This window comes from Henckelia pumila, chromosome 1 (genome assembly GCF_033568475.1).
Source record: "Henckelia pumila isolate YLH828 chromosome 1, ASM3356847v2, whole genome shotgun sequence".
In the NCBI taxonomy this organism is placed as follows: Eukaryota; Viridiplantae; Streptophyta; class Magnoliopsida; order Lamiales; family Gesneriaceae; genus Henckelia; species Henckelia pumila.
Window position 1 is genome coordinate 125,226,768 of NC_133120.1, and position 14,700 is coordinate 125,241,467.

The following is a 14,700-nucleotide window of genomic DNA, read 5'->3' on the forward strand; positions in this document are numbered from 1 at the left end:
CGTTACCTTGGGGATAAGCAACAAACGTAAAAACTTGTTCGATCTTCATCTGCTTGCACCAAGCTTGGACCTTAGAACCACAGAATTTCCTTCCATTGTCTAATATGAGCCTGCGCGGTATTCCGAACCGGCAAAAAATATTTTTCCATAAGAAATTTAGCACTTCATTTTCCGTGATTTTTGCCAAGGGCTCAGCCTCGACCCACTTTGAAAAATAATCAACTGCTACTAATAAAAATTTTCTCTGACCCGTACTGACTGGGAAAGGTCCAACAATGTACATTCCCCATTGATCGAAAGGACAAGAAGCCACTACTGCTTTCATCAATTCCGCGGGCTTCCATTGCAAATTAGCATGCCTCTGGCAATTGTAGCATGATTTGACCAAGGCAGATGCGTCCTTCTTCATGGTGGGCCAGAAAAACCCAGCCAGTAGAGCCTTCCGAGCTAAGGCTATACTACCCAAGTGATTTCCACAACAACCTTCATGTATCTCTCGTAGGACATAATTAGCCTCGTCCGGGACAAGACACTTGAGAAGAGGTTGGGAGAATGACCTCTTGAAAAGTATTCTATCAACCATCACAAAACGTAAGGCTCTTCTTTTAATTTCCCGGACCCTTTTGCTATCGTTTGGGAGCTCATTCTTGGTCAGGTATTTGTGTATGCCATATATTCAATCTCCTTCTAGTACGTCCGCTATTATGTCATCTAGAATTTCAAGTTGAGATACCATCTCTTTTCCCTTTAGTCCGGGCTCGGATGGTTCTCCAACGGAACTTGCAAGACGGGCCAATTGGTCGGCCTTTGTATTTTCAGTTCTCGGGATCAATTCCATAGTGAGTTCGGTAAAATATTCCTTGGCTTTGTCCAATGCTTGGGCATATTTTATCATCTTTTCATTCTTGGTTTCAAACTTCCCCTTACTCTGTTGTATGGCCAACTGTGAATCTGAATAAAGGGTAGCTCGGGATATACCGAGTTTCCGAGCAGCCTTTAGTCCGAGCAAGAGTGCTTCATATTCTGCTTCATTATTAGATGCTCGGAAATCCAACCTTATTGAGATTTTGGTTTCCTCACCCCAAGCCCGCTTCCTGTTTGACAAGATGATCCATCTACAAATATCTTCCAATGGTCTTCTTGTTCTAACTGGACAGTCTCTGCTAAAAAATCATCTAGGGCTTGAGCTTTGATAGCAGTTCGGGGCTCAAACTTTATGTCGTACTAACTTAACTCTGTAATTCACTTGATCAATCTTCCCGATGCATCTAGGTTGGCCGCAATTTTTCCCAAGGCGCTGTTGGTAAGAACAGTGATCGGATGAGAGAGGAAATAGAGCCTTATCTTTCTAGCTGTAATGACGAGGGCCAAAGCTAACTTTTCTTGTGTCATGTAGTTAAGCTCTGCTCCTTTCAAGACATGACTGACGTAATAAACAGGTAGATGATTCACCCCCTCCTTCCTGACTAGGACCGAGCTAGCAACTCGGGGAGTGATAGCTAGATACACAAAGGGCTATTCTCCCTGTACTGGTTTGTTCAACACTGGTAGTTCTTTTAGATATGTTTTCAACTCTTGAAAAGATTTTTCTCTTTGTTCATCCCACTCAAAGTTTTTTGTTTTTCTGAGTGCTTTGAAGAAAAGAAAACTTTTGTCCGCCGATCTTGAGATGACCGCGCCAGTGCGGCAATCCTTCCTGACAGCCGTTGGACTTCCTGAATGTTCTTGGGTGACTCCATAGAGATGATGGCCTGAATTTTTTCCGGGTTAATTAGCTTCAATTCCTCTCCTAGTGACCATGTACCCCAGAAATTTCCCGGTTTGAACCCTAAATGTACACTTGCTCGGATTCAACTTTAGTCGATAATCACGCAATGTTTGGAATGTCCGAGTCAGGTTGGCAATGAATTGTTTAGCTGTTCGAGTCTTGACCAGAATGTCATCCACGTACACTTCAATATTTTTGCCTATCTGTTGTTTGAACACTTTGTCCATCAATCTTTGATAAGTGGCCCCAACATTCTTGAGCCAAAAGGGCATAACCACATAGCAATAAGTCCCCGCGGAAGTGACAAAACTCACTTTATTTTGATCTTCTTTGGCCAAGGGGATTTGATGATACCCCTGATAGGTGTCCAGGAAGCACAACAACTCGTGCCCGGATGTAGAATCTACCAGCTGGTCTATTCGGGGCAAGGGATAGCAATCCTTTGGACATGCTTTGTTCAGATCACGAAAATCTACGAACATGCACCAATTGCCCGAAGACTTGGGTACCAGTACTACATTTGATAACCAGGTCGGAAAATATACTTCTTGAATGTGTCTAGCTTTCAAGAGTTCCTCAACTTGTCCTTGAATCACAGCATCTTTTTCAGGCCCGAAGTGTCTTTTCTTTTGAATAATGGGGCGATAGTCCCGCATAACATTTAGCCTATGCTCCATTACTTCTCTCCGTACTCCCAAGAGATCAGATATAGACCATGCAAAGGCGTCTTTGTTCTTCATCAGACATTGTATTAATTGCTCTTTAAGAGAGGCTTCTAACGTCCGAGCTACCTTGACCGACCCGGTCGGAGGGCAAATAAAAAATTCTTTGCACTCTTCTTCGGCAGTAAGAGGGGTATCTTCTTCCAACAAATTTACTCGTTCCCGATCTACAGGCCAGGGTCGGTCATCATGATTAATTTTGACTACTTTTTGTTCTATCCGTACCTCTTCTACGTAGCACTTTCGAGAAATCTTCTGATCTCCTTGAACCTCGCACTTCATTACCCACAGGAAATTTGATCTTTTGATATAGTGCTGAAGCCACGGCCATGAATGTAGTCATGGCTGGTCTTCCCAAGATAACGTTATATGCTGATGGTGCATCCACGATAATAAAGCTGACAATCCGTGTTTTACTTGTACGGTCCTTGCCCAAAGTGAGCGGCAAATTGATCAATCCAGTAGGTCGGATGGCATGACCCGTGAACCCGAACAATGACGCCACCACGGGTTCTACTTTATATTCTCCCAAATCCATCTGATTTATTGTCTCTTGGAATAGTACATTGACCGAGCTCCCGGAATCCACAAAAATCCCGGCCACATCGTAATTGGCGACTAGAGCTCGAATAACCAGTGCGTCATTATGAGTAGTATCTGACAAGCCTTTAAGATCATCCGGGCCAAAGGAAAGGGTCGGGCCTGTCCTAACCACCTGGTCGGCTATCTCCATGTTGCTAAATTTCCGACTGCTTGTCTTCCTTTCCCGATTGGAATCTCCATCAGTCGGTCCCCCAGATATCATGTTGATGACACCTTTTGTGGGAGGGGGTGGTCCTTGGTTATTCCCAAGTTGATTTTGATTCGGACGCTGGAAATTTCCTTGTGGCGGCTCAGTTCGGGGTCTTGGTGCATAATGATCGGGACCTTCGTGACTCCTCTTATTTGAGGGATATCCTCCTTTTTGTCGTGCCAACCTATCCTTCATCCCTGGCTCCTGTTGTATTATTCTTTCAATCTCTTGCTCCAGCTGACGACAATCATTAGTATTGTGTCCATACTCATTGTGAAAGTCACAATACTTATCTGATTTTGGCCTACGGGGTCCCTGCTCACTCCATGGAGGTCTCTGTAGAAGTCTCTTTTCTTCACATATTCGCATGACCTGAGTTTTACCCATCCTTAGAGGGGTGAAAGAGGTGAATTGTCCAATCAGCTCGGGTCGAGGAACTGGTCCCGCTCTCCGAGGCGGGTTAGGAGTTCTTACATTCTTTGAACTCAAGGGCTTTTTCGTCCACCCATTCGACCGGAAAACTTGTATCTCTTCTAGATTCACGTATTTTTCCGCCCGAGCAAGCAGCTCATCGTAAATAGATGGTGGTTTTTTGATCAAAGATTTAAGAAAATCCCCCGTAGCAAGTCCTTGGGTGAAAGCGCTGATGAGCAGATCAGTAGTAGCAGTAGGCACTTCAAGGGCCAAAGCACTGAATCGTCGAATATATGTGCGCAAATCTTCTTGGCCTTGCTGTTTGATGGCAAAAAGACTAAGAGTAGTTGTAGGGTGTTTTTTGCTACTAGCAAAGTGGTGTAAAAATACCTTGCTGAAATCTTTGAACTCCTTGATATCCCCTGATCGTAGTAGGTTAAACCATTGCTGCGCTGGCCCAAACAGGGTATTGAGGAAGACTCGGCACTTGACCGGGTCAGAATATTTGTGCAGCAGTGCGGCATTCTCGAAACGGGACAAGTGCTCTTCTGGGTCTCCTTTTCCATCATATTCTCCCACATGTGGGAACTTAAAGTTTTTGGGGAGTTTGGACTCCAGTATTTCGGCAGAGAAGGGAATATTCCGGACTGGCGTGGCTAGATATCCGGATTGTTTTTTCTTCAAAAGCTCCATCTCTTTTTTCAATTTCTTGATCTCCTCTAATTGCTCGTTCTGATCTGGTGGTGGGGGAGGGAGATTAGCCGCCCTTGCAGCCATAGCTTTTTCAACCGCGGTTGCAACTAGTTGCTCCATCTGTGTATCTACTCCACTCGTGCCAATCATCTTAACTCTGTTTCTTCAATTTTCCACAGACGGCGCCAATTGATGATGCCGAATTTTTTCTCTAGGTTCGGTCTGGTAAAGCGAATCTCCAAATCCTCCACAAAGCGGGTCGGGTCTGGCACGACGGAGCTCTGCACAGATAGAAGCTAAATTAGGGGGCGCCGAAGGTGTTTCGGCGTGACCCCTCCGATGCCTAAGTCAGTGCTTGAAAGTGAAAGATCTTGACAAAAAGTAAGAACAAGAGAATATGTGTGCGTGAGTGTGTGAACAAGAAGTGAATAGAAGAGATGAATGGATAAATCATGAACCATACCTGTATTTATAGGGGCTTGGAGGGGTAGGTTACCTTGATGAGGTAGAACATACGTTAGAGTAGGACTCTACTCGGATAGGAGCCATGACCCAGTAGAACTCTAACACCAACTTAGAGATAATGTCAAATCTTGGATTCATTAGATACTGTCTTTATCTGTTGATGATCTTCATGTGCCCGAGAGTAATAGAAGGTTCCAGATATTGGGCCCTTCCTGGGCTCGGGTCGGGCTCCAACCATACCAGTTAGGGCTCAAGCCCATGAATTCATGATTATGATCTTATTCCCTTACAAGACCATTTCAGAATGGGCTTTTCATAAAATAAACTAGATGTGCCTCAAAGTATATTTCCAAAAATATGGATTATTGGGCTCGGGTCGGGTTAGACCCGTATATTTTTTAGGGGCATCAGACTAGTTTATTTCCGAATTATGTACTATTGAGGCTTGTTGTTTTCGATGGATGTTGAGAACAACGCTGATGTCAATTAAACCCGATTTCGGGGCGTGCCAAGTAGAATCTATTAAATTTCAAGTATGAGTCTAGTTGGATATGAGTTTATGTTTCGACAGACTTCGGGACAGGTCACATGTCCTTCTAAATTGGTCGAGCTTTAGATCTTACCGAACTTGACCCAAACCTAAACTCGATTTGTTTCTATTTGGTTGGAATACGATTTTTCATATATCGAGCTTCAGTTTCATTAGTGATCCTTCACTCAAACTCATGGTTGGAATTTCAGGTTTCAGCTCGTTAACATGCTAACTAAAAATTTGATAACTAAAATTAAACATATGAGTTCGATCTCTAAACCTTTTTGTTTTATACTTTTATTATAAAAAAAAGTTAGATACATTTAGTCTATTACAAAAAAAAAAAAAAAAAAAAAAAAAACATATCCACAAAAGTGAAACAGGATGTCATAGGTAACTTTTTATGAGCACAAGCCACAAAAAAAATGCATATTCAGGCACAATAATAGGCATCCAAACCACTTATTATATATGCTTCTTAATTATTGCAGTGGAGAGTTTTCGAAATTTTATGTGAGTGACATATTTTCATCTTTATAATTATAATTCACTAATTCTTAATTCTTCGTGCACTTTCTTTTAGGTAGGGATAACATTAGACAATTCAGTCAATAGGTTTGAAAGCGAGTCCGGGACGGGCAAGGTTAATGGGTTTGCTCCATAATATGTACTAGTAACTCACGCACGCGAAAATTCGCTTGCATAAATAAATTATATATATAACATCTAAAAATAATTGACATTTTTTTATATTTTTAAATTGAAAAATAAAATTGAAGTAGTTATAAGTAGTAAAAGATATTTTTGTTCATCCATTAATTTGACCAAGGTAATTATTCTAAGAGGTTTATGCATTATTATATTGTATAGATATATACATATATATAATTTTTTTTGAAGCAATATATATATATATACATATATATATATATATATATATATATATATATATAGTTCTTTTATGGTGCCCAACATTATATGCCCACTTCATGTCCATCATGTGCAATAGATGAGTTGACCGGTACAATAGATGAGTTGACTTGTACATGGTGGACATGAAGTGGGCATATAGTGTTTGGCACCATAAAAGAACTCTATATATATAACTAATAATATGGTTGTATTATATTAGCAATTAATGCCCTAATACTTTGATTGAATTCATAATATTTCGGTCTCTTGTTGTCAGTTAATTATTACAATTCTATGGTTTGGATTTAATTTCAATAAATAAACTGATTTTTGTGTGTTCATTTACGAGAATTACAAATTATTTAATTTGTACGAGTTCGGGAGTCCAATCCAAATCCATTGGGTTTTGAATTTAACTCGTCCTAGATTCACCCCATCGTCCTACATGCTCTAAATTATGCATGTCTCTCTTAATTTTGAATTATTTCCCTAGGTAGTTTAGAATTGTATTGGTATTCACTACAAAAAAAAAAAAAAAAAAAGGCAATTTGCCACGTGGAAAATGTTGCACGGTTTATTCCAACCGTGGCAATTTGCCACGGTTACCTGCACGGTTTATTCCAACCGTGGCAATTTTCCACGGTTACCTTAAACAGTGGCAAATGTTGCCACGGTGTTAAATAACCGTGGCAGTTACTAAAATCGTGGCAATTTTGTTGCCACAATTTAACTTAAACGTGGCAAATTGCCACGGTTTTTAAGAACCGTCGCAAATTGCCACGGGTTACAAAAATCGTGGCAAAACGTTTGTCACGGTGTTAGTTAAAACGTAGCAATATTGCCACGGTTAATTCTAACTGTGGCAAAATAAATTAATTCATTCAATTTTAGCTGTAAATTAATTATATGTAAATTTAGTTTATGATATATCTATTACATATGTCCCGTAAAATACCGTAATCTTGTATCTACAAAAAAAATTACATCAGATTTAATAATAAAATAATTAAATATTGCTACGGTTATAGAAAAACCGTAGCAATATTGCCACAGTTAAGAGTAACCGTGACAAAATTAAATAATTCGTTAAATTTTAACTATAAATTAATTATATGTAAATTTAATTTATGATATATGTCTCGTAAAATATCGTATCTTGTGTCTGTAATAAAATTATATCTCTTTTCAAAATAACAAAAGTAAAATTACATTAGATTTAATAATAAAAATAATTAATTAATTAAATTTCCCACGGTTAAATAATTCGTTAAATTATTTAATATAATAAATTAAATTATATTTTGTCACAGTTTGTCAAACCGTAGCAATATTGCCACGGTTTTAGTATAGCCGTGACAACATTGTCACGGTTTTAGGAAAATTGTGGCAAAAGATTTTATAATCTCTTTCCTCGATCCCCCTTTTCTTCTTCATCTTCTTCTTCCTCCCTCCATTTCTGCCAAAACCCTACACGCCGCCGTCACTTCCCGCCTCTTTCCATCAATTTATCCTTCAAAATAATATGATATTTGAAATTTACGTGTTGTAGGCTTCATTTTCTTGTAGTTTTTTCATTTTTTCGTTGCCAATTTCACGTGGACTCCGTCGACCCGCCGTCGCCGCCGCCGCCCGCTGCCGCCAGGACACCGTTGTCGTTGCTTCTGGTGATTCAGTTTATTTTTTAAATTTGTTTATGTATTAATTGTGTTTGGTGATTTATCAATTAAATGGGTTTTTTTTTGTGTTTGTAAAGTGTTTTCGTAGCAAACGCCGTTTTTTTGTGGAAAACGCCGTCAGGACGTCGCTGTCGTGGCAGTCAAGCGTGGACAAAGGCAATTTTAACAAAATAAGATTTGTCAGGTCCAGCACGATATATGAACATGATGAGTGCAGCTTTGACAAAAATCAGAAAGTATCTAACGAACGAAGCTCTAAGCATAGAGGGCTGGGATATGTGGATCCCCAGATCTCTAATCAAAGAGGAACTTGGATTAAACCAAAACCTAATGAAAGAAGAAAGGGAAACCAATCTAATTTCAAAAGGCCATGGAATGAGTCTAACTACTCTAAGAGAAGATGGTCAAAGGAGAAGCCTTACCAGTACTTTAATTGCAGGCCAGTTCAAAAGAGGTACAGGCTAACTGATAAAGATCAAAAAGGCAAGCAGCACACAGCAACCTCACAAGCACACACATTTACTGCTTATCGACCGCACAGATTTCTGGACACACACACGGGCAAACCTGTAAGGGTGTTCCAGGTGTGGGTCCCGAAAGGGCTAATCCGACCTGGACCCTACAAGATATGGGTACCAAAAGTTCTTCACTTTTTGCAGGTACTAAAAGTCCAAACGGGCGAGAAGACCACTTCTATCAAGGACACTACCTGGTACTTAGATAGTGGTTGCTCACGGCACATGACAGGGAATCCAGAACTTCTAACAGAAGTTGTACTGTGCAAAGGACCAAAGATCAGCTTTGGAGACAACTCCAAAGGTAAAACCGTGGGTAAGGGTAAGATTATCCATGGTAACATCATTATTAAAGATGTGTTGCTTGTTGACAAACTGTGCTATAATTTGATAAGTATTAGTCAACTATGTGACAATGATCATTCGGTCGAGTTTCACAAACACACTTGCATCATCAAAAATGACAAAGGTGAGACTCTTATGACCGGTGTAAGAGACCTAAACACCTACAAGGTAAACTGGTCTTGCTCACATATTTCTTCACCTACTTGTCTTACTGCTCATCATGATAAACATTGGTTGTGGCATAAGCGGTTAAATCATCTAAATTTTAAGTCCATCTCTAACTTGAGGAAGCATGATTTGGTTTCTGGTCTGCCTGAAGGAGATTTTATAAAAGACAAAGTTTGTCCTGCTTGTCAACTAGGAAAGCAGGTGAGAGCAACCTTTAAAAATAAAGGGTGTATGTCTTCTTCCAAATGCTTAGATTTACTTCACATGGACCTATTTGGTCCTATACCAGTAAGAAGCATAGGGGGAATGAGATATGCTCTTGTTGTTATAGATGACTTTTCTCGATTTACTTGGGTCATCTTTCTCTCTTCAAAAGATCAAACTGCACCTCACCTAATTAAGCTTTTTAAACGCTTGCAAAATGAACAATCTACTGTAATAGATAGAATCAGGAGTGATAGAGGGACTGAATTTTTAAACACCACTCTTATGACTTATCTAGATGATCAGGGAATCAAGCATGAGTTGTCAGCTGCTAGATCCCCACAGCAAAATGGGGTGGCTGAAAGAAGGAACCGTACTTTAAAAGAAGCAGCCAGAACTATGATTGCTGATTCAAATGTTTCTCAAAGGCTTTGGGCAGAAGCAGTTAACACAGCTTGCTATACTCAAAACAGATCTATGATTAATAAACGATTTAACAAAACTCCATATGAGATCTGGAATGGCACAAAACCTGATATTTCATACTTCAAAATTTTTGGGTGCAAATGCTTTATCCACAACAATGGCAAAAATCATTTGACAGCTTTCGATGCCAAAGCAGACGAAGGAACTTTTATTGGTTACTCAGCCGTTAGCAGAGCTTATCGAGTGTTCAATCAAAGATCACTAATGGTCGAGGAAACCATTCATGTTGTTTTTGATGAATCTACTCTTTGTACAGAACAAACTCAAGGGAGCATAAATGATCTGAGTCATAGACTGGAAAACACAAATCTACAGGAAGAGAGTGACAGTGATCCATATCCTCCAAAGAAGGATGATCCAGTTCCCTCTACCGTGTGTGATCAAACAAGGCCAGAAGAGGATCCACCGGTTGATAACGATCCTCCTGCCAATGATGATCCAGTAAACGAGGACGTTCGTCAACCAATTGATGACATCCCTTTAGGGAATTATTTTAGGTGGAACAAAGATCATCCACCTGGGTTGGTCATAGGTGACCCTTCTGCTCCTCGAAAAACACGTGGTCAAATGATTAATGAATTCTTGCATGCAGCTTTCATATCTCAGGTAGAGCCCAAGAAGATAGATGAAGCTCTATCAGATGCCAGCTGGATTGAAGCTATGCAAGAAGAGTTGAATCAATTCACCCGCAACAATGTTTGGCATCTAGTTCCTCGACCGGAAAATCAAAATGTGATTGGAACTAAATGGGTGTTTCGTAACAAGCTCGATGAACATGGCACTGTTGTGCGTAACAAAGCTCGGCTTGTTGCACAAGGATTCAGACAAGAAGAAGGCATAGACTTTGAGGAATCCTTCGCGCCAGTTGCAAGACTAGAAGCAATCCGCATCTTTCTTGCCTATGCAGCTTTCAAGGACTTTAAAGTTTATCAAATGGATGTCAAGTCTGCATTCCTCAATGGTCTACTTCAAGAAGAGGTGTACGTTGAACAACCACCAGGTTTTGTCAATCCTACTCATCCTCAATATATCTATAAACTTGACAAAGCCCTCTATGGATTAAAACAAGCACCGCGTGCATGGTATGATACATTACTAAATTTTTTACTGGAACATGATTTCCAAATTGGAACGGTCGATAAGACCTTGTTTAAATTTGTAAAAGGTGATCATGTGTTACTAGTACAAATTTATGTTGATGACATTATATTTGGGTCAACTAACCCCAAGTTGTGCTCAAAGTTCTCTAAGATGATGCAGGAGAAATTTGAAATGAGCATGATGGGCGAGCTAAATTTCTTTCTTGGATTGCAAGTGAAGCAACTTGAAACTGGAATATTTATCAATCAATCCAAGTATGCCAAGGAATTGGTAAAGAAGTTTGGAATGGAACAGTGCTCAACTGTATCTACCCCCATGAGTGCATCAATCAAGCTTGATAAAGATGAAGGGGGAATCCCGGTCGAGGTAACAATGTATCGAGGCCTTATTGGCTCATTGCTTTATTTGACTGTCAGTCGACCGGATATCATGTATTCAGTTTGTTTATGTGCTAGATTTCAAGCAGCACCTAAGCAATCTCATTTCATTGCCGCCAAACGAATAATTAAATATATTAAAGGAACTACTAATGTGGGTCTTTGGTATCCCAAAGATTCAAATCTTAATCTTATTGGCTATTCAGATGCAGATTATGCAGGTTGTAGAATTGATCGCAAAAGTACAAGTGGCACATGTCAATTCCTTGGAGATAGACTAATTTCGTGGTCAAGTAAGAAGCAGACATCAATTGCTACCTCGATCGCCGAAGCAGAATACCTTGCTGCTGGCAGCTGTTGTGCTCAAATACTCTGGATTCAATAGCAGCTTAATGATTATGGAATCCGGTCGAGTGAAGCTCCAATCTACTGTGACAATACAAGTGCCATAGCCATCAGTCACAATCCAGTGATGCACTCTAGAACAAAGCACATTGATGTCAGGCATCACTTTATCCGAGATCATGTCTTAAAGAAGGAAATCAGGCTGGAATACATCTCTACCGATTAGCAAGCAGCAGACATATTCACCAAGCCTTTACCGGACGATAAGTTTTCATATTTTCGAAATATTCTTGGCTTAGTAGATCTAAGTTAGTATGCATGCTTTTAGGGGGAATGATTGCTAGTATGACTTTAATAGCTTAGCTATTACATTGCCATAAATGTTGGCATATCATCCGCCTTTAGCTAGTCTCTGACAGGCTCCGTACTAACAGCTTTGTGCTTTGAACCAAATGACATTGATTGGGCGCGGTGATTATACTCTTCAAAACTTTTTGAATTTCAAAAATACTTTTCATGACATCACCATATGGCCCATAGGTTCCTATATATACTTCTTTACACTCGTATATCAACCTTTCACCGTTGCTAAAGCTTTCATATAACATTAAAAATTCTATCGTATTACTATCAAGCTTTTGCTTACTCTCTGCTCGAGTTCTTATCTACAGCTATCATGTCGATCCAGAAGACTTGCCTTGCAATCAACTTTGATTCCGTTATTGAGGCAAACAATGCAGGAATCACTGAGGTCTTCACCATGCTTGAAGCCTCTGGACTGAAGAAGTTTTTGGGAAGCAGCGCCATCTGCGATCTGCCTGTCTTGAAGGAGTTCTTTGCAACCGCTCAAATCGAGCATGGGACTGTCAAATGCTTGATCCGGACAGAGTCCTACTCCTTCAATCAAAAGTTCTTCGCCAGCACATTTGATCTGCCCTCCAAGGGTTTGACAAAATGCGCGGATCTTCTCGATGGTAACTGCTCATACTGGTTGAAGGAATTCTCAACCACTGATGCTCCGATCAAACTGCCGGCTCAGAAGACATCTCTTAAAGCTCCATTCAGGCTATTGACCAACATCGTGGCCAAGAATCTTCTTGCAAAGGCTGGATCGTACGACAAGGTGACGATGGAGAAATTCCAATACATGGCTTGTATCACCTCCAAAATCAACATCAACTGGTGAGACATATTGTTCACTACTTTATGTGAAATGATCAGGGGAAAAGGGAAATCCGAGGGATTTGCTCTGCAAATTTGCCACACCTTGAGCGTCCTTAGAGTAGACTTCTCCAAGACTGAGCCTCTGCATCCCACCAAATGGCTCAACAAGTCTACAATCTTCAAGTTTCTGAACAAGAAAGAGGTTGCGGTCGACACTCTGCCTTCAACCGCAAGTGTTGTTGCTGTCACTCAACCGCTTTCAACAGTCCCGGTAGCGGCCAAACCAGCCCATACCAAGAAATCTGCCAAACGTCAACTTATCATAGAGTCTGACTCTGAAGAAGAATCACGTGAGAACGTTCCACTGATTCAAGCCTTCAGCAAGTCATCTCCTTCTGTCTCCAAAGAAACTGTGCCATCCACGCCTGCAGGCGAGAAGAAGAGGCAACACAAGAAGTTAAAGTCCCTTTTTGGACTTGCTCCTACCGTTCCAACACCAATTCTGCCAACGGTCGAGACTACTACCACTACTGCTACTACTGCTCCACGTCCTACCAAGGGTGTGATAATCATGGAAGGTGCCTCATCAACTCCAAAGGTCACTCTCGCTGATCCCAAGGACAAAGGGAAAGGTGTGATGATCTACTCACCTAAGGCTCAACCAGCAGCTACTGTAGAGCTCAACTTGATCATCTCTCACGTTCTCCGCACTTTCAAGCGTCACCTACAGAGCTTTGACAGATGGCATCATTCCCGTACTCACCTGACGCTTGCTCAAATATTTCCTAAGTGGAAAGCTCTGAACGTTATTGAGCAGAAGATGCTTCTTTTTTCTGACACTGAAGACATCGTGGAGGCTCTGGGAAGAAGACAGCTCATCGACTTGAAGCTTTGAGGAAGCCTGATATCTCTGTTGATTACTGAGCGTGTCAATAACTTCAAATCCAAGGGTCCTACCGCCACCGATGACTTTGTGATTTTGACTGGACTACAGAATAGTCTACGTCAAATCACTCAACTACTTCAGCACTTCCAAGCTCTTAACAACGTAAAGACGACAGCTTCAGCAGCTTGTATACAGGCTTATGGACTGGAAGCACAGGTGATGATGAAGACTTTTCTTACCCAAGATCAGGGTGAAGAAGACGTCTCTGCTATTACTCTTTCAGATGGGATTCTGACCGGTCTCATCACTGCTGACCTGTTTCAGTCATCCGCTCTAGGATCGATTGTGGGAGCATCTTCATCGGTCGACCCCGCCTCAACCGTAGTCCAAGCAGTAATTCAACCGGAAGCAGCTGTGCCTGCTCACTCATCTCCAGCGGAGACCGCTCACACCTCTCCCAGTCGTCTACAAGATTTTTTAGAAGTGATTGAACAAGAAATTCCTGTCACCTCTGTGACAGAGGCTCCTTGCAGCAGTGAAGCAGTAGTGCCCCCAACAGAGATACCAAGCACTATTGTATCACTTGCACCTCCAGAACAGCCAGTGACTGATGCTGACCCAGCACTTCAACCGTCTCCATCTACTGAAAAGTTTGTGGAAGATCTCCTAATGGATGAACCGAGTGCTGATCCTGCTACTCCACCAACCATCTTGGCTGCAGTCGAGACCCCTACATCTCCAACTGTACCACTATTGGAAGGTCCATCAGCTAGCTCACCAGCCAGATCACCACCATCACATCATCTTGAGTCTGGCCCGGCTTCACCAAGGAATGACACACAGAGTCAAATGCTTCAGACTGATGACTCATATATTGAAGCCATGGCAGCAGCTCTGGATCACACATTGATGAATAGGCTTCATGAGCTCCTGCAAACAGTTCGATCCTTTTCACAAGCCATCACAAACACATCCTCATGGGTTGACAATTCACGCACGACGATGATTCGGTATTTTGAGACCGTGTCTAGAGACCTTGCTCATCTGTCCAAAGAGATCACTGCCCATCATCGCACTCAAATCCAAACGCTCTCTACCGTCTTCGAACAAGTTGTCAGATCCGAAAACCGCCTT

General features: G+C 41.2%; 1 protein-coding gene across 1 annotated transcript; it reads right to left on the minus strand.

Annotated features, from left to right (window-relative positions):
- Positions 1-1,767: 1,767 nt before the first annotated feature.
- LOC140873947 (uncharacterized) lies at positions 1,768-4,540 on the minus strand. The gene is made up of 2 exons (XM_073277229.1): positions 2,716-4,540; positions 1,768-2,657 (listed from the first exon to the last, which is right to left on the minus strand). Exons 1-2 carry the CDS (start codon positions 4,538-4,540, stop codon positions 1,768-1,770), a joined length of 2,715 nt encoding a protein of 904 aa, XP_073133330.1.
- Between the last annotated feature and the right edge of the window lie 10,160 nt (positions 4,541-14,700).